This window comes from Mauremys mutica, chromosome 17 (assembly GCF_020497125.1).
Source record: "Mauremys mutica isolate MM-2020 ecotype Southern chromosome 17, ASM2049712v1, whole genome shotgun sequence".
NCBI classification, from domain to species: domain Eukaryota; kingdom Metazoa; phylum Chordata; order Testudines; family Geoemydidae; genus Mauremys; species Mauremys mutica.
Genome location: NC_059088.1, coordinates 8,559,160 through 8,578,977, shown reverse-complemented (window position 1 = coordinate 8,578,977; position 19,818 = coordinate 8,559,160). Strand labels below are relative to the sequence as shown.

General features: G+C 68.4%; 1 protein-coding gene across 1 annotated transcript in view; it reads right to left on the bottom strand.

Annotated features, from left to right (window-relative positions):
- The window catches only part of LOC123351900 (cell adhesion molecule 4-like), a 35,908-nt gene extending 17,482 nt beyond the window's left edge, over nt 1-18,426 (bottom strand). Inside the window, exon 1 of the mRNA XM_044991583.1 lies at nt 18,362-18,426. Coding sequence (XP_044847518.1) covers nt 18,362-18,426 — 65 coding nt within the window. The remainder of the gene's footprint in view (nt 1-18,361) is intronic.
- Between the last annotated feature and the right edge of the window lie 1,392 nt (nt 18,427-19,818).

The window sequence follows — 19,818 nt, the reverse complement described above, 5'->3', positions numbered from 1 at the left end:
CGGGGGCCACCCCCCCTGGCTCACCCCAAACCCAGCCCAGCGCCTGTGCTGGGGGCCACCCCCCCTCACTCACCCCAAACCCAGCCCAGCGCCTGTGCCAGGGGCCACCCCCCCGGCTCACCCCAACCCCAGCCCAGCGCCTGTGCCGGGGGCCACCCCCCCTCACTCACCCCAAACCCAGCCCAGCGCCTGTGCCAGGGGCCACCCCCCCTCACTCACCCCAAACCCAGCCCAGCGCCTGTGCCAGGGGCCACCCCCCCTCCCTCACCCCAAACCCCGCCCAGCGCCTGTGCCTGGGGCCACCCCCCCGGCTCACCCCAAACCCGGCCCAGCGCCTGTGCCAGGGGCCACCCCCCTGGCTCACCCCAAACCCGGCCCAGCGCCTGTGCCGGGGGCCACCCCCCTCGCACACCCAAACCCGGACCAGCGCCTGTGCCTGGTGCCACCCCCCCTCGCTCACCCCAAACCCGGCCCAGCGCCTGTGCTGGGTGCTGGGCGCCCCCCCCCCTCGCGCACCCCAACCCGGCCCAGCGCCTGTGCCAGGGGCCACCCCCCCGCGCTCACCCCAAACCCGGCCCAGCGCCTGTGCCGGGGGCCACCCCCCCTCGCTCACCCCAACCCGGGCCCAGCGCCTGTGCCAGGGGCCACCCCCCCTCGCTCACCCCAAACCCGGCCCAGCGCCTGTGCCGGGGGCCACCCCCCCTCGCTCACCCCAAACCCGGCCCAGCGCCTGTGCTGGGGGCCACCCCCCCTCGCTCACCCCAAACCCGGCCCAGCGCCTGTGCCAGGGGCCACCCCCCCTGGCTCACCCCAAACCCGGCCCAGCGCCTGTGCCGGGGGCCACCCCCCCTCGCTCACCCCAAACCCGGCCCAGCGCCTGTGCCGGGGGCCACCCCCCCTGGCTCACCCCAAACCCGGCCCAGCGCCTGTGCTGGGTGCTGGGCGCCACCCCCCCTCGCTCCCCCCAAACCCGGCCCAGCGCCTGTGCTGGGCGCCACCCCCCGTCGCTCACCCCAAACCGACGCCGGCTCAGCAAGATACGTCCCCCCCCGCCCCCCCCCATCGCTGTGTCGCAGGCCACCCCCCCTCGCATCTCCACCTGCCGCTGGGGGCGGCTGCGTCTTTCAAACGCCCTTCTGGGCCACCAGGATCCCCCCCCCCTGGGATCTTGCAAACCTCCCAAGGGGGGGGGGGTCTCCTCTGAGCCCAGCCCCCCACGCTGCAGCGCTGACCCCGGAGCAGCTTCCCCGCCCCCCCCCCTGGTTTCCCCTTCCAAAGCGAAACCGGAGCCTTGGAAATTCCCGTCCCCTCGCCAGCAATTTATGGCTTCACATAATCAGTTTCCCCCACACAAGGGCAGGGGGGGGGGCAGGGATCAGAGCCCCTCCCCCCCCCCACAGCCCCGCTGGGGCTCCCAGCTCCAGCTGACACCGTCCGGGGGAGGGAGGTGACGGAATGTCTTGGGGGAGCCGGACCCGGACACCTGGGTCCCACGTCCCCCCAGGCCCCGCCAGGGGATGGGAAGCAGGCAAAGATGATCCCCCTAATCGCTAGCCCCCCCCCATCCTGGAGCCGCCCCACAGCTGCAATGGGGCGGGGGGAGGGATACCAGCCGGGCCCCCCAGCGCTGGGCCGGTGGCTGCAGGGGGCAGGGCCGGGCCAGGCCAGAGGCACCGAAACGCCACCGCGGGCTGGGGAAGCTGGGCCCAGCTGGCCGGGCAGAAGCTGGAGCCGGTGCCCACGGCCGGGGGCTGGGCCCTGCCGGGAGACGCGTCTGGTGCCCAGCGCTGGGCCGGGAGAACAAAGGCTGGAAAACTGCAGCCAGCGGGATGGGGGGGGGGGCACAGACGCGCCATTTTCCTCCCGCTCTTTCTAGTCCGAGTCCCCGTTAATCACGTAGGAAAACAACCCGAGGCCCAGAGCATGGGCTGCCCGGCTCCGGCTCCCCGACCCCGGCTCCCCGACCCCGGCTCCGGCTCCCTGACCCCGGCCCCGGCTCCCCGGCCTGATCCCGACTCCCCGACCCCGGCTCCCCGGCCTGACCCCGGCTCCGGCTCCCCGACCCCGGCTCCGGCTCCCCGACCCCGGCTCCCTGACCCCGGCCCCGGCTCCCTGACCCCGGCTCCCTGACCCCGGCTCCGGCTCCCCGGCCCGACCCCGGCTCCCCGACCCCGGCTCCGGCTCCCCAGCCCGACCCCGGCTCCCTGACCCCGGCTCCGGCTCCCTGGCCCCGGCTCCGGCTCCCTGGCCCCGGCTCCCTGACCCCGGCTCCCTGACCCCGGCTCCGGCTCCCTGACCCTGGCTCCCCGACCCCGGCTCCCCGGCCCGACCCCGGCTCCCTGACCCCGGCTCCGGCTCCCCGGCCCGACCCCGGCTCCCTGACCCCGGCTCCGGCTCCCCGGCCCGACCCCGGCTCCCTGACCCCGGCTCCGGCTCCCCGACCCCGGCTCCCCGACCCCGACCCCGGCTCCGGCTCCCCGGCCTGACCCCGGCTCCCCGGCCTGATCCCGACTCCCCGACCCCGGCTCCGGCTCCCCGACCCCGGCTCCCTGGCCCGACCCCGGCTCCGGCTCCCTGACCCCGGCCCCGGCTCCCCGGCCTGATCCCGACTCCCCGACCCCGGCTCCGGCTCCCCGGCCCCGGCTCCCTGACCCCGGCTCCGGCACCCTGTCCCCGGCTCCGGCTCCCCGGCCTGACCCCGGCTCCGGCTCCCTGACCCCGGCTCCGGCTCCCTGACCCCGGCTCCGGCTCCGGCTCCCTGACCCCGGCTCCCTGACCCCGGCTCCGGCTCCCCGGCCCGACCCCGGCTCCCTGACCCCGGCTCCGGCTCCCTGACCCCGGCTCCGGCTCCCCGACCCCGGCTCCGGCTCCCCGACCCCGGCTCCGGCTCCCCGGCCTGATCCCGGCTCCCCGACCCCGGCTCCGGCTCCCCGACCCCGGCTCCGGCTCCCTGGCCCGACCCCGGCTCCAGCTCCCTGGCCCCGGCCCCGGCCCCGGCTCCCCGGCCTGATCCCGACTCCCCGACCCCGGCTCCCCGGCCTGACCCCGGCTCCGGCTCCCCGGCCCCGGCTCCCTGACCCCGGCTCCGGCTCCCTGACCCCGGCTCCGGCTCCCCGGCCTGACCCCGGCTCCGGCTCCCCGGCCTGACCCCGGCTCCCCGACCCCGGCTCCCTGACCCCGGCTCCCCGGCCCGACCCCGGCTCCGGCTCCCTGACCCCGGCTCCCTGACCCCGGCCTGACCCCAGCTCCCCGACCCTGGCTCCGGCTCCCTGACCCCGGCTCCCTGACCCCGGCTCCGGCTCCCCGGCCTGACCCCGGCTCCAGCTCCCCGACCCCGGCTCCCCGACCCGATCCCGACTCCCTGACCCCGGCTCCAGCTCCCCGACCCCGGCTCCCCGACCCGATCCCGACTCCCCGACCCGAGCTCCCCGATCTGACCCCGGCTCCGGCTCCCCGGCCCGACCCCGGCTCCGGCTCCCCGACCCCGGCTCCCTGACCCCGGCTCCGGCTCCCCGACCCCGGCTCCCTGACCCCGGCTCCCCGACCCCGGCTCCGGCTCCCCGGCCCGACCCCGGCTCCGGCTCCCCGACCCCGGCTCCCTGACCCCGATCCCGGCTCCCCGACCCCGACCCCGGCTCCCCGACCCCGGCTCCCCGACCCCGGCTCCGGCTCCCCGGCCTGACCCCGGCTCCGGCTCCCTGACCCCGACCCCGGCTCCCCGGCCTGACCCCGGCTCCGGCTCCCCGGCCTGACCCCGGCTCCGGCTCCCCGGCCCCGGCTCCCCGACCCGATCCCGACTCCCCGATCTGACCCCAGCTCCGGCTCCCTGGCCCAACCCCGGCTCCGGCTCCCCGATCTGACCCCGGCTCCGGCTCCCTGACCCCGGCCCCGGCTCCCCGGCCTGACCACGGCTCCCTGACCCCGGCCCCGGCTCCCCGATCTGACCACGGCTCCGGCTCCCTGACCCTGGCCCTGGCTCCCTGACCCCGGCTCCAGCTCCCTGACCCCGGCTCCAGCTCCCCGACCCCGGCTCCCTGACCCCGGCTCCCCGACACCGGCTCCCCGGCCTGACCCCGGCTCCAGCTCCCCGACCCCGGCTCCCCGACCCCGGCTCCCCGATCTGACCCCGGCTCCGGCTCCCTGGCCCAACCCCGGCTCCCCGGCCCCGGCTCCCCGATCTGACCCCGGCTCCGGCTCCCTGACCCCGGCCCCGGCTCCCCGGCCTGACCACGGCTCCCTGACCCCGGCCCCGGCTCCCCGATCTGACCCCGGCTCCGGCTCCCTGACCCTGGCTCCCCGGCCCGACCACGGCTCCCTGACCCCGGCTCCGGCTCCCTGACCCGACCTCAGCTCCCCCATCCCGGCTCCGGCTCCCCCATCCCGGCCCAACCCCGGCTCCCCGGCCCTGGCTCCCCGACCCGACCCCAGCTCTCCGACCCCAGCTCCCCGGCCCCCCGACCCTGGCCCGACCCCGGCTCCAGCTCCCCGACCCTGGTTTCTCCACCCGGCTCCGGCTCCCCAACCCCGGCCCAACCCCGGCTCCCCAACCCCAGCTCCGGCTCCCCGACCCCAGCACAAATCACTCGCCAGTTCCCGTGCCCCCGGAGCCAGGCCGGGATAAAAGCAGGAACAGAACAGGAGAGAGGAATAAAGGGGGGTGGGGGTTGCCAGGGGACGGATGCCACAGCCGGTCGAGACCCCCCCTCCCAGCAGCGAGCCGGGCACAAGCAGGTCGGGTGCAGAAATACACGGGACGGGCGAGGCCGGAGCAGCGGGACAGGGTGACCGAGGTCCCAATTTTATAGGGACACTCCCGATGTTTGGGGCTTTTTTTATACAGGCTCCTATTACCCCCCACCCCGATTTTTCACACTTGCTGTCTGGTCACCCTACAGCAGGGGGAGGTGCTGGACTGAAGCAAAAAAAGGGGGTGCATGGGGGATACAAAGGGGAATGCATGGGGGATGCAATGCAGAGGGTGCAGGGGGGCATGCTGGGATGAAGGGGGGGCACAGGGATGGATACGGGGTGCAGGGGATGCTGGGATGAAGCGGGGGCACAGGGATGGATACGGGGAGCAGGGGATGCTGGGATGAAGTGGGGGCACAGGGATGGATGGATGGATACGGGGTGCAGGGGATGCTGGGATGAAGGGGGGGCACAGGGATGGATACGGGGTGCAGGGGATGAGGGGATGAAGTGGGGGCACAGGGATGGATACGGGGGTGCAGGGGATGCTGGGATGAAGCGGGGGCACAGGGATGGATACGGGGTGCAGGGGATGCTGGGATGAAGCGGGGGCACAGGGATGGATGGATATGGGGTGCAGGGGATGCTGGGATGAAGGGGGGCACAGGGATGGATGGATACGGGGTGCAGGGGATGCTGGGATGAAGTGGGGGGCACAGGGATGGATACGGGGTGCAGGGGATGCTGGGATGAAGCGGGGGCACAGGGGTGGATACGGGGGTGCAGGGGATGCTGGGATGAAGCAGGGGCACAGGGATGGATACGGGGGTGCAGGGGATGCTGGGATGAAGTGGGGGCACAGGGGTGGATACGGGGTGCAGGGGATGCTGGGATGAAGGGGGGGGCACAGGGATGGATACGGGGTGCAGGGGATGCTGGGATGAAGGGGGGGCACAGGGATGGATGGATACGGGTTGCCAGGGATGCTGGGATGAGGGGGGGGCACAGGGGTGGATACGGGGTGCAGGGGATGCTGGGATGAAGCGGGGGCTCAGGGATGGATACGGGGTGCAGGGGATGCTGGGATGAAGGGGGGGCACAGGGATGGATACGGGGTGCAGGGGATGCTGGGATGAAGCGGGGGCACAGGGATGGATACGTGGTGCAGGGGATGCTGGGATGAAGCGGGGGCGCAGGGATGGATGGATTCGGGGGTGCAGGGGATGCTGGGATGAAGCGGGGGCACAGGGATGGATACGGGGTGCAGGGGATGCTGGGATGAAGCGGGGGCACAGGGATGGATACGGGGTGCAGGGAATGCTGGGATGAAGGGGGGGCACAGGGGTGGATACGGGGTGCAGGGGATGCTGGGATGAAGGGGGGGCACAGGGATGGATGGATACGGGGTGCAGGGGATGCTGGGATGAAGGGGGGGCACAGGGATGGATGGATACGGGGTGCCGGGGATGCTGGGATGAAGGGGGGGCACAGGGATGGATGGATACGGGGTGCAGTGGATGCTGGGATGAAGCGGGGGCTCAGGGATGGATACGGGGGTGCAGGGGATGCTGGGATGAAGGGGGGGCACAGGGATGGATGGATACGGGGTGCAGGGGATGCTGGGATGAAGCGGGGGCACAGGGATTGATACGGGGGTGCAGGGGATGCTGGGATGAAGCGGGGGCACAGGGATGGATACGGGGTGCAGGGGATGCTGGGATGAAGCGGGGGCACAGGGATGGATACGGGGTGCAGGGGATGCTGGGATGAAGGGGGGGCACAGGGATGGATACGGGGTGCAGGGAATGCTGGGATGAAGGGGGGCACAGGGATGGATGGATACGGGGTGCAGGGGATGCTGGGATGAAGGGGGGCACAGGGATGGATGGATACGGGGGTGCAGGGGATGCTGGGAGGAAGGGGGGGCACAGGGATGGATGGATACGGGGTGCAGGGGATGCTGGGATGAAGGGGGGGCACAGGGATGGATGGATACGGGGTGCAGGGGATGCTGGGATGAAGGGGGGGCACAGGGATGGATGGATACGGGGGTGCAGGGGGCACTCTCAGGAAGCGGGGGGCCGGGGGGAGCTGGCAGGGTTGCTCTGGGCTCTGCATGCTGAGCTGGCGAGAGGGGGGGGGGTTGGGGGGGGACACGGGGCTCCGAGCCCAGGCGGGGGGCGGGGGGAGGCTAATCCCACAGACCCGCATTTGAATGGGGGGGGGGAGAAGATCTAACAAAGCCAGAGGCGGCATCGCTGCAGAATGGCAGGCGCGGGGGGGCGGGCATTGTTCCCCCCCCTCCGCCGCAGCAGCTGCGCCCGTCCTAGGCCCCGCACAACGCAGATCGGGGGGGGGGGGCGCTGAGCCAAGAGCCCCCCTCAAATCCCGCGGCTGCCGGGCCCCCCCGGAGCCGACTGGGGGGCAGGAGACCCGCGCACCTGGCAGGGTCCGGGGGGGGGGCGCGCCCCAGTGCGCAGCCCCCCGGCCCCCCCGCGCCCCACTGCCCAGCCCCCCCGCGCCCCCTACCTCGCCCGGCTGCCCAGAGCAGCCCCAGCGCCGCCAGCATCGCCCGGCCCCGGCCCCACCGCGCCGGCCCCATCGCTCCCGCTGCGCCCGGCCCGGCTGCACCTGCACTGGGGCCGCTCCCGCCGGCACGGCTGCTAATGAGATGCTAATGAGATGCGAGGGGCCGGGCCAATGGCAGCCGGGCGGGGCCGCGGGAGCGGCGGCCGCGTGTTTACAAGCCCCATGCGGGAGTGGGGCGGGCGGGGATTTAAAGGGACAGGACCCCCCCCCCCCGCACCACAGCAGCGCGCAGGGATTGGCTGGCAGGTCGCCCCCCACCGCTGGATTGGGGGGGCTGTTCTGCCCCCCAGGGGAAGGCGAAAGGGGGCCTCAAAGCCAGAGCAGGGGGACCCAGGGGCTTCTCCAGACAAGGGGGGAGGGTCATTGGCAAGAGGAGAAACTGAGGCGCAAAGAGGGCTCAGGTCAAGTAGCGAGGCAGCAGCAGGTCTGGGGTTCGAACCCAGGAGTCTTGGCTCCCTGCCCACGTCCTGCTCTAACCACTAGACCCCACTCCCCTCCCAGAGCCAGAGAGAGAACCCAGGAGTCCTGGCTCCCTGCCCCCGTCCTGCTCTAACCACTAGACCCCACTCCCCTCCCAGAGCCAGAGAGAGAACCCAGGGCCCCCGTCACCCCAAGCGCTGCCCAGACCCCACACTGAGCTCAGGGCCCCCCTTGTGCCAAGCACACTGCACTGTGGCCATTCCCTGCCCCCCAGGGCCCACAGAGGCGGGTCGGGGCGGGGACCGCAGGACCCAGGGGAAGCACAGCGTACGTTACAGCAGCCTCGAGGTTGCTCTCATGTGCCCCAGGGGCCGGGCAGTGAAGCCAGGGAACCCGAAGCCACCTTTGTGCCCTGGTCCCCGGCCCAGTTCCAAGCTTGGGGCCGAAGCGACTGAGGATTGGGCCAAGTGCCCACCTGCCGGGGGCACTGAGGCGTCTCTGATCTCCCCCAACCCCACCCCCAAGCTCCCACGCCCTTCAGCAGCTCCGAGCCTCTGGGGGGACCAGCACAGCCACGGCGCAGGTGTCACCCCAGCACAGATCTGTCCCTGGCTGGAGGCAGCCCCCAGCCAGGCTCGTCCCTGGCGAAAGGGCCGCGGTTGGTGGCAGCGCCCGGCAGGGGCAGGAGCAGGAGCAGAGCCGCAGCCCGCAGGGGGTTGCAAAGGCCACGTTCCCACGGCCGCTCGAGACGGCGAACGAGGCACCAAGTCCCGGCCTGTTCCCGTGGGCGGCGTCTCTGCGCCACCCGGGCTGGCAGAACTCGCTAGGCAGCTCCAGGCCCTGGGGCTGGGGCTGGATTCCTCGCCCTGCACCCAGGGGCCCTGGGCCCTGCCGGAGGAACGGGCGGGGGCTCGCCGAGGCCTGGAGGGAGACGTGCCCCTCGGGCTCTGGCGCGTCGAGCAGCCGGGCAGGGGCGGCCTGGAGCCAGGGGCCAGAGAGCAAATCCCAGGAGCCCCACAGGGGAACTCGGTCCCCAGCCGAATGCATCCCAGGCCGTACAGACGGGGGAGTGGGAGGGGGTGGGGACACTGCTGCTGGGCCCTGGCTCTGGGGCACCCGGTCAGCCGGGGAGGGGCCGGAGCAGAGCCCCGAGGACGATCGGCGGGTTCGCAGCCCCGGGCCGAGGCGCGAGACGCTCCCGGTTCAGCTGAGCCCAGGGCGGCTCCGGGCGCCTGCTCCCCGTCTGTCCGTCCCTACGCGGGAGCGAAGGTCTCCGAGCCCGGCCCAGCCGCCTTGGCCTGGACCCTGGACTCCCGGCGCCCAGCCCCGCACGCTGCAGTGCGTCGGCGCGGCCCCAGGCCCGGAGGGAAGGACGGGGGCGGGGGCACGTTCTGCGGCCGGGGGGATCTGGGCACCCGAAGGGGAACAGGACGTCAGCCTGCGGGGAGGGGGAGGGGCACGGGGAGGCGGCTGGCCCAGGCCCAGATCCACAGAACGGCGGGTTGGCAAGCGGGGAAGCAAAGGGCAGCAACTGCAGCGGAGGAGGGGGAAGGGGCAGAGAAGGGGGGAGGGGCAGAGGAGGGAGGGGGAAGGGGCAGAGAAGGGGTCGCGTCCCCGCGTTTCACACAAGGTGGCGGCAGGGGGGAAGGGGCAGAGGAGGGGGAAGGGGAGGAGGAGGAGGGGGGAAGCGGCAGGGGAAGGGGCGGAGAAGGGGTCGGGTCCCCGCGTTTCACACAAGGTGGCGGCAGGGGGGAAGGGGCAGAGGAGGGGGAAGGGGAGGAGGAGGAGGGGGGAAGCGGCGGAGAAGGGGTCGGGTCCCCGCGTTTCACACAAGGCGGCGGCAGGGGGACACCAGCCACGCAAACGTCCCGTCACCGAGCCCATGAGCTGGGGCCCCCGACGGGATTAACAGGCAGCAGGTGCAAGATGAGCCCAAGGACGTCATTTCAGCCTCCGCAGAGCGACCTGGGGAACTCACCGCCGGGGGATGCTGCGGAGGCCAAAGGGCGGGTCCATCCGTGGCTACTAGCCCAGGTGCTCAGGGCCACGGCCCCTTGCTCGGGGGGTCCCTGAGCCCCCGACTCCCAGGCGCTGGGAGCGGCCGCCTGGGCCGGGCGCACTCGATACCTGCCCTGTTCTGTTCAATGCCCCGGCACAGCCGGGCTCGAGGGACCGCGGGGCAAATCCTGCGCCCAAAATTACAAACTCTTCACACAATACCTGGGAATTCTGCACATTTCCTATGTCAAAGTAACACACCAGCATCATGCCGGTGTCAGTGATTTTGGTCATTTATTTCAACATCTCCGAAGCAGTGAGAAGGCAGGGGGGAGTCGGGGGAACGGAGGAGCTGAGGGAGGGGGAAGGAGCCTGGGAGTGAACCTGGAGGGTGTTGGGTGTGGGGGGGAGAAGGGTTTTTTGTTAGGGAGTTGGGGAACCTCCCCCTGCAGACCCGCCTGACCCCAACCCCTCCCGTTCAATCAGGCACCTCTGCCCCAGTCCCTGCACCCCCATCCCCATGGGTCTCTGCAGCCCCCCCAGGCTCAATGCTGTCCCCCCACTAGATCCTGAGCCCCAGGCTGAGACCCCCAGCACCCCTGGGTGCCCCACTCTGTCCTAGCCTGGCTCCGCGGGCAGGGGCGGTGATGCACCCGGCTCCGGGGGAACGTGCAGCACTGAGCATGCACAGATGTTCTCCCCCCCACACACACACACCCAGCTCTGTCCAGGTATCTATTCCAGGGACACCATCACAGGACCTGATCACATCAGCCACATGTCAGGGGCTCGTTCACCTGCACATCTACCCATGTGATCAGTGCCATCATGTGCCAGCAATGCCCCTCTGCCGTGTACATTGGCCAAACCCGACCGTCTCTGCGCAATAGAATCAATGGACACAAATCTGACATCAGGAATCAGAACATTCAAAACCAGCGGGAGACACGTCGACCTCTCCAACCACTCAGCGACAGAGCTGAAGGGGGCAATTTTGCAACAAAAAAACTTCAAAAACAGACTCCGAAGAGAGACTGCGGAACTGGAATTAATATGCAAACTAGATACAATTAACTTAGGTTTAACCAGAGACTGGGAATGGCTGGGTCATTACACTAATGGAATCTATTTCCCCATGTTACGTTCTCCCCACACCTTCTATGGGGCATCTCAGTTATCACGTCAAAGGCTTTTTTCTCCTGCTGACGACAGCTCGTCTCAATCGCTCGGACTCTCCCGGTTGGTTCGGGTACTGCCACCTGTTCCTGTTCTCTGTGTGTGTCACTAGCTCCTGTCTGTGCTCCAGTCTGTGCAGCCGGGGAAGTGGCTGTAGCCCAGGGAAGCTCAGGCTCAGATAAACGTGTTAGTCTCTACGGTGCCACAAGGATCCTGTGCGTCTTACACCCCGAAAACACAATCTGCCCTTTTGTGCTGCAGTTCCGCCCTTTTCCCACCAGGGGACGCTGTGGCGCCAGAACCGCCGGCTGTGTCCTGGTGTCCCAGCGGCCCCTGGTGGGCAAAAGGCGGAACTGCAGCACTGCTGGGGCTGGGATGGTTTTTATGCGGGAAAGGAGGAAATGCTGCGGGGCAGATGGATTCTGCGTGTCCCCCCGGGCGACAGGCGGGAGCCGGGCTCCCCAGACTGGGACCCCTCGGCTCTTACATGGGGGTCAGAGAATCTCAGGGTGGGAAGGGACCTCAGGAGGTACTAGTCCAACCCCCTGCTAAGAGCAGGACCAACCCCAACTAAATCATCCCAGCCAGGGCTTTGCCAAGCCTGACCTTAAAAACCTCTAAGGAAGGAGATTCCACCCCCTCCCCAGGGATCCCATCCCAGTGCTGCACCACCCGCCTAGGGAAATATCCACCCTAGAGCCCCCCCCCCCGGGGTGCGAGCTGCCAGCCTCCCCCCAACCCCGCTTTGCCTCCAGGGTTTATAATGGGGTTAAATGTATAAAAAGTGTTTTAACTGATAGGGGGGGGGGTCGCACTCAGAGGCTTGTCACCAGGGCAAAAGTTTGAGACCTGCTGGGCTAGAGGGACCGTTGGTTCCCCCGTAGCAGCTCCGGGGGGGTCTGAATTCTCCCCCGCTCAGGCACTGGCTCGGCCCCGGGTCTCCGGGGGAAGCACAGGCTGTAGCTGGTGCTTTCAGCGCCGCTCCGGGGTCGGGACTGGCCCCGTCGCCCCCGGGAGGAGCTGGTCTGGACGGTGCCAGTTCCTCCACTGGTGGACGCTGGCCAAGAACCCAGCCGGGGCAGAGAGGGACGGGGGATGTGGAGGGAGGTTAAGGTGCCTTAGAAGAGCCGGCTGCATGCAACTCCCTGCTGCACCACGCTCCTGCCGCCGCCGCGTGCCTCAGTGTCCCCCCTGTGGTCGCAGAGCGGTGCCGACTCCAGGGAGCTCTGGCCCTTGGGGGCTCACCGATGATCTGCCCCCCCCCCCCCAATCCAGGCTGATTACAAAGCAGGAGGAGCGGGGGAGGGTCAGATGCTCCTTTCTATTTCCCTCCCCGGGATTTAACTTCCACTTTTTAAAGGAGCCGTTTCGCCTCCCCTGCTTCTCACTTGTCATTTAGCCCCAGTGGCTCGTCGCTGGTTCTCTCCCGCTGGGTTTTGAATTTGGGGGACACATTGAAGTTGAGCCTCTGTTATGGGGTCTAAAAACCTTTCCCCGCAGCTTGCAGAGATTTCACGTTTGGGGCTGAACCTTTTCATTCCTGTCTCACCAACCTCCTCCTCATTGTGTCGTTCCCCTGTCGGAAATGAAACGCTGCCGCGTGGGGCCGCCGGGGTCTCCCGCCCCGGGGATGTTACATGGAATTATATTATGGTCACTGTTACCAAGCGGCCCAGCTCCAGTCACCTCTTGGACCGGATCCTGGGCTCCACGTAGGACTAAATCAAGAACTGCCTCCCCCTTGGGGGTTCCAGGACTCGCTGCCCCAAGAAGCTGACGTTTAAGGTGTCGATAAACTTCATCTCTGCGTCCCGTGCTGGGGTGAGGCACCCAGGCACTATGGGGAGAGTTGAAATCCCCCGTTGTTATTGAGTTTTTTTATCGCCTCTCTAATCTCCCCGAGCATTTCACAGTCACTGGCGCCTGGCCAGGTGGGCGGTAACAGATCCCCACCGGGATGTTCTTCTCGCGCGGGGTTACTAGCCGCAGAGACGCTCTGCTGCAGTTTGGTTCATTTAAGATTTTTACTCCATTTGATTCAGCTCCTTCTTTCCCATCAAGCGCCGCTCCCCCACCAGCACGACGGGTTCTGTCCTTCCGCTGGGTTTGGACCTGGGATCAGTGTCCCACTGAGCAGCCTCATCCCCCAGGTTTCTGTGAGGCCCGTTACACCAACCTCCTCCCTGAACACGACACACTCCAGCTGCCCCAGCTCAGTATTGAGACTCCCAGCAGTGGTAGAGAAGCACTTTAAAAACTTGTCTCCTTTTAGCTCTCTGCCGGGGGTTACATGATGGAATTCAATGGGCCTCTCTTTTCTGGGTTGTTTCTGATCAGAGCCTGCCGGCATTTGATCATTTGCCATCCTCTGGGCCTCACTAGGTGTCACGGAGTGTGGGGGAGTCAGGCCCTGCACCCCCGGGCTCCCTGCGATTCCCCAGGACTCTCAGCCAGCCAGTAAAGCAGAAGGTTTATTCAGACGACAGGAACACAGCCCAACACAGGTTTTGCAGGCACAGATAACAGGATCCCCCCGGTTAGGTCCATTTTGGGGGCCTTGCAGCCCCCTCGGGGATCAGAGCCCTTTCTCCCTGCTCTCGTTTCCCCAGCCAACAACCGTCTGCCCCCTCCCCCCCGGCCCCTCCTCTCTGCTCCGCTTCCTTCCCGGGCCAGGAGGTCACCTGACCCCTTTGTCTCCCACACCTTGAGATGCACCTTTGCAGGGAGGGGCCCGGCCATCCGTTGCCAGGAGACAGAGTGTCAGGCATTTGTGCTGCTGGAACTTAGTTTCTGTCCCCAGCCCCCAGTGCGACCAGTCCCACTTCCTCACACCTCTCCCCCCTTCGAGACCGAACTGAGCGGGGTCACTCCAGCCAGTGACCTGGGGAAGTTCGAACCCACCTACATTCCCACAGAGGCCCCAGGGTCCCCCCCGTTCTGGGGGGAGAGTCACCCCAGGTCATTCCGGTTTCCTGCCCCCCTGTAGGTCGGGGGTACTCGTGGGCACTGGCAGGTTGCAGGGGGGAAGCCTTATGCCGCCCGCGCCCTTTCCCCCCCCCAGTACCCCTGGGGTGCACACGGGGCTGGGGCCTTCTCCCCACGTTCCAGTCTGGGGGGCTGTGATTCGGGCTCTCTCGGTTCAGAGCCCCCCTTCTGACCCTGGCCCCCCTCTGGACAGGCTCCTCGGGGCGGGGCGAGGGTCTTACAGCCATCTCCCCCCTGTCCCGGGCCTCCCTCCCCCTCTGGCAGACGTCGCAGGAGCGGCAGTGCTGCCGGACATGGGCAAAGACCCCAGGCCAGTAATAGTTCTGCAGCAGCCTCTGCTGGGTACGCCAGGCTCCCGGGTGCCCTGAGGGGGGAATGTCATGGGCCTGGCACAGCAGCTGGTGGCGATACTCCTGGGGTACCACCAGCTGCCTCCTGATCCCCCCTGACTCCATCTTCCCTGGGGGAGCCCATTCTCGGTACAGGAGCCCCTTCTCCCACAGGAACCTTTTCCGGCCACCTCGTCCCATGGTCTGTCCCCCCCCGAGGCTGGCCAGGTCCCTTATCCTCCGCAAGGAGGGGTCTCCCCGCACCGCGGCCTGGTACTCAGCCGCTGGGGCAGGGGCGGGGATCTGCTCTCTCTCACCGGCTGGGTCTGGGGCCACAGCCTCTCTGAGCCCTGTCCCTGGGCGTTCCCTCCCCACCGGGTCAGGGTCCGGTGCCCCGGGCAGAGTGCCTTCCCCGGTGTCAGGGTGCAGAGCCCTGCGCCGACTCTGACTACGGTTCACGGCCAGGGCACCCCGTGTGTTCCTGGGCCAGTCCTCGAGATCCCCCCCCATTAACACCTCCATGGGCAACTGTGGGTGCACCCCCACGTCCTTGGGGCCCTCCTTGTTCCCCCACTTTAGGTGCACCCTCGCCACAGGCACCTTGAATGGGGTCCCGATCACACCCCTCAGGGTCAGGTAGGTGTTGGGCACCATCCGATCTGAGTCCACCATCTCGGGCCGGGCCAGCGTCACCTCAGCGCCCGTATCCCAGTACCCAGTGACCTCCCTCCCGTCTACCTTCAGGGGAACAAGGCACTCGCTCCGGAGGGGCAGCCCTGTGCCCACCCTGTAAACCCTAAACTCAGGGTTGGGCGCATCCAGCCCCTCGGAGGGGTCAACCCGGGGCCCCCCTCCCTCCTTCGCAGGTGGTACGCGGCCAGCCCCCCTTCCCTGCGAACACTGCCCCTCATCCTGCTGGGTCTCTACCAAGTCGACCCGGTGTGGGGTTGGGCCGCTCAGTTTGTCCCGGAGCTTGGGGCACTGGGCCCGTACGTGGCCCGGTTGGCCACACTGATAGCAGCCCATGTCTCGTGGGTCCCCTCGAGGGGGACGGCTGGACCTGACGCCAGATGTTTCCCTTTGGTGGGGGCCCTCCCTCGGCTCCTTCTGGGAGGTCCCCTGGTGAATCTCCCTCTGCGTCGAGGCCGACCTGCTACTTCGAGACGCCTCCCTGCTATCCTCTGCCCTACGGTCGGCCAGCCGGCCTGCATGCTGCGGGTTCTCCGGCTTTTGGTCCATCAACCACAGCCTCAGGTCGGGTGGGCACTGCTCATACAGGTGCTCCAGTACGAATAGGTCAAGCAGGTCCTCTCTGGTTTGGGCCCCAGCTGTCCACTTGCGGGCATATCCCTGCGCCCGGTTGACCAGTTGTAGGTATGTGCCCTCCCGGGTCTTATGTTGCCTCCGGAACCTCTTCCGGTACATCTCCGGGGTCAGCCCAAACTCGCGGAGCAGGGCCTCTTTGAACAGGTTGTAGTCCCCCGCCTCCGCCCCCTTCATTCGGCTGTACACCTCCACGGCGGTGGGGTCCAGTAAGGGGGTGAGGAACTGGATCCTGTCTGCAGGGTCAACCTGGTGCAGCTCGCAGGCATTCTCAAAGGCCGTCAGGAAGGTGTCTATGTCCTCCCCCTCCTTACGCCGGGCCAGGAAGTTCTTATCGAAGCTCTTTGTAGGCTTGGGCCCCCCTCACTCACCGCAGCCGGGGCCTTGCTGTTGTTCAGCTGGGCCAGGGCCAGCTCATGTCTGCGCTGCTGCTCCTTCTCCCTCTCCTCGTATTCACGTTGCTTCTCCTTCTCCCTGTCCTCGAATTCACGCTGCTTCTGCCGGTCCTCTATCTCCATCAGTTTGATCTCTCTCTCCAAGTCCAGCCGCCTGAGATCCACGGAGGCCGAGCGTTGCCGGGATGATTCCCGGCTGGCCGGGGGGGTCACGGTGCCCTCCGTAGCTGGGCTCCTCCTCCCCCTCCCCCTAGGCCTAGGGGTGGGGGGTCTCGAGGAGCCCTCAGCGGCCGGCTGACCACTCCCAGCGGGGACAGACACTGGTGCCTGCGCTGCATCTGTCCGGCTGCTTCCCTCAGAGACAGGGACCGGTTCATTCCTGCGATCTCTCTCCAGCCGGGCAATCAGCTGGGCTTTGGTGAGCTTCCCACAGTGCAGCCCCCTCTGCTTGCACTGCTCCACCAGCTCACACTTGCGCTGCGTGGCATACATCTTCCTGCTGGCCGCTCGCAGGCCGGGGTGCTCGCCGCTCCCCACAGGTTCCAGGAGGACCCCTAGTGTGCTAGTCCTTGAGGTCACCACCTCTTTGCCAGGGTCGAGCAGCAGACTCCTCCGCCCCTGGGATCGCTCGCTGTGATCCCCCGGGGGACCCTGTTACTGCAAAGTCCTGCTCTTTGGCCACACTCGCCCAGGGGTGAATCGCCCCTTCGTTTTACTGCTCCCCAGTCACTTACTGCAGGAAGCGCCATCCGCGGGGTGCAGTCTATCCCACTGCTGCCACCAGTTGTCACGGAGTGTAGGGGAGTCAGGTCCTGCACCCCCAGGCTCCCTGCCGATTCCCCAGGACTCTCAGCCAGCCAGTAAAGCAGAAGGTTTATTTAGACGACAGGAACACAGTCCAGGACAGGGTCTTGCAGGCACAGATAACCGGATCCCCCCAGTTAGGTCCATTTTGGGGGCCTTGCAGCCCCCCTCGGGGATCAGAGCCCTTTCTCCCTGCTCCCCTGGTTCCCCAGCCAACAACCGTCTGCCTAACCCCCTCTGGCCCCTCCTCTCTCCTCCGCTTCCTTCCCGGGCCAGGAGGTCACCTGACCCCTTTGTCTCCCACACCTTTAGATGCACCTTTGCAGGGAGGGGCCCGGCCATCCGTTGCTAGGAGACAGAGTGTCAGGCATTTGTGCTGCTGGAACTTAGTTTCTGTCCCCAGCCCCCAGTAAGACCAGTCCCACTTCGTCACACTAGGACACAGATTGTCCATGAACAGACCCTCCCCCAGGGATGTCTCAGTCCCAACCACGGGCTCCTCCGCACCTGCCGGCTTCCCCCGGCACTGAGCTTAAAAACTGCTCAACGACCCTTTTAATGTTACGTGCCGGCAGCCTGGTCCCCATGCGGTTTGGGTGGAGCCCAGCCTTCCTGTCCCGGCTCCCCCTTGCCAAGGCTCCCACGTTCCTAGTGAATCTAAACCCCTCCCGGGCCCAACCTTGGAGCGTTCAGCCCCCTGCTCACCCCAGGAGCTCCCCGCAGCAAGTCCCTCGGGGCAGGGCCCCTGGGGAGCCTCACACCCCCCCAAAGGGCCCTGCCCCCCCGCCAGCAAGTGACACCAACGGCTTATTAGTCACGGGGAGCAGGGGGGACCCCTGGCTGGGAGCAGTCTCTGTGCGTCTCACATCCATGGGGGCGTCTCCATCACTGACCCTTGGAAAATCACCGTGTTTGGCCAGCAGAGGTTGGGATTAGACCCCGGCCTGGCGCCACGTTGGCAGAGGGAGCCAGGGCTCCTGCCCCAGCAGCGTTCGGCTCACGCAGCCTCGGCCCAGCCGTGGAACCGGGGCAGCAGAGCGGAGGCTGAACGGCGGAGCTGGGCTCTGAGTGGCAGCGAAGACACAAACGCCCGCGCTGCCAAACGTAGCAGCCGGAGCCCAGCGGTGCCCGAGTGCAAGTGGCCGCCCGGGGCTCCTCCTCCAGAGCGAGTGACTGGGGAGAGTCCCAACCCGCTTTGCAACCTTGGCCAGGGGCCGAGCCAGCCCGGCGGGGCCCGTGTCCCTGTGTTACGGCCGCTAAGACCAGCACTGGCCCAGGCCGAAGCTGCGCGTGGACAGGGCTCCCGGCCCCCAGGGACGAGGAATCCCTCCGTGCTGCTCCCCCTGGCACCCGGCTTCCTCCACAAGCCACCGCTCCAGACCAGGGAAGAGCGGCAGGCGGGAAGGGACCCCGAGGTCACTGCACCCAGCCCCCTCGCAGGGAGACGGGGCCAAGGGACCCCAGACTCCTCCAGGGAGGGGATCCCGCACCCTCGGGGCACCCGCTCCCGGCTGAAGCGGCCGTGGAAAGCTCTCCCCAACGTCCGGCTGAGACCCCCCTTGCGCCCGCAGACGCCGGCCCCTCGCCAGGGACTCGGGAACATTTGCTCAAAGCCGGTTGGTCTAAGATGGTGAAGACCCATCAGGCCCCCACCCCGTGTGCTGCAGGCTGAACCCGCCCAGCTCTTCCCGCAGCTCCTCCGAGGCCGCGAGCTCCATGGGTCGTTGTGTAGCCAATGCCGGGCCCCACAGCGCGGTGCCCACACCCAGCCCGGGGACCAGCGCCCATAGAGCAGCCTCGTTACCTGCTGCGTCTTACGGCCCCTGCCCCGGCCAGCCCCCCTGGGCTCAGCGCCGCCGCCCCCCCCAGCCCCCCGAAACCAAGGGAGCCGAGCTCCTGGCAGCTGGACGAACACAACAGCCGCCGTGTCTCCAACCTGTCCCTGCCCCCCAGCCCCTGAGGCTCCACCCCTGCCTGCCCAAAGCGCCGCAGCCCCCTCCCTCGGGGGCTGATTTCCCCTTTCCGGGGGCTCCTCTGGGGAAGGGGCAACAGGTGGGGAGACTCAGCAGCTCCTGGGAGAGCCAGAAGGGGCCACCCAGGGGGGCTGGAACCATCGCAGCCCATTAAATGAGTCCCAGGCCATTTCTCCCAACCCCCACCCCGGAAACCTCCCCCCGGCCCCATGCTGCCAGCCCCTGCTTCTCCCCCCACCCCCCAGAAACCTCCCCCCGGCCCCGCGCTGCCAGCCCCTGCTGCCCAGAACCTGGGACAGGCGAGAGGAGCCTGGCGCCAGCCCCCGGGACAGGCTACATTCCCGCTAGCCCAGGAGCTGGCGGGACGGGGGGATTACGAGCCAGAGGGTCGAGGGACTCAGACAGCAGGTTTCTAGGCCTGGAACTGGCACAAACCAGGCCCTGTGCAAGGCGACGCTCCCCTCAGGGCAGCCCCGAGGCTGGGAGCGCGGGAGCCCCCACAGGCAGCCGAGAAGCCAAGTGCCCGGGGCGCACTGGGGTTTCCACACTCCCACGAGGGCAGCCTAGACCCCCCCCACGCCTGCAGGGCGGCCGGGTCTCGGCGCTGGCCTGGAGCCGGAGCGAGCGGCCGCCCCCGGACACACCCGCCCTGCGCCTCGGGGAAGCAGCAGGAGTCTCTGCGGAGACCCCAGGGGCTCCGGCTCTACAGGAGAGCGGGGAGCGGCCCAGGTTGCGGTGACATTGGTGCTGCAGCGACGGCGGTGCGGTTCCTACACACTCCCTTGCCCTGCTGGGGATCCCCCAGTCTAACACACAGCCCTGCTTGGGGTGGGGGAGGGGGACGCTCTGCAGACACCCAAGATGGTGACATCTCCCCGCCCACCAGAAAACACCCTGGGACACCCCCCCCCAACTCACCCCCCAGGGCTACCAAGTGACGGGAAGAAGGGGACCAACTTTTGGCTACCTGGGGAGTTCACACAAGCGCCGGAGCAGAGATCCCCCCGCCCGACAGAAAGCACCAGGCCTCCGGTGCTGATGCGCCCCATCCCCAGAACGGGCCGGCTGCGAAGCCCAGGTGGTGCCCCGCTGCCGGCCGCCCCAGCGCGAAGCCTCGCAAAGGAACAGGCGCAGGCG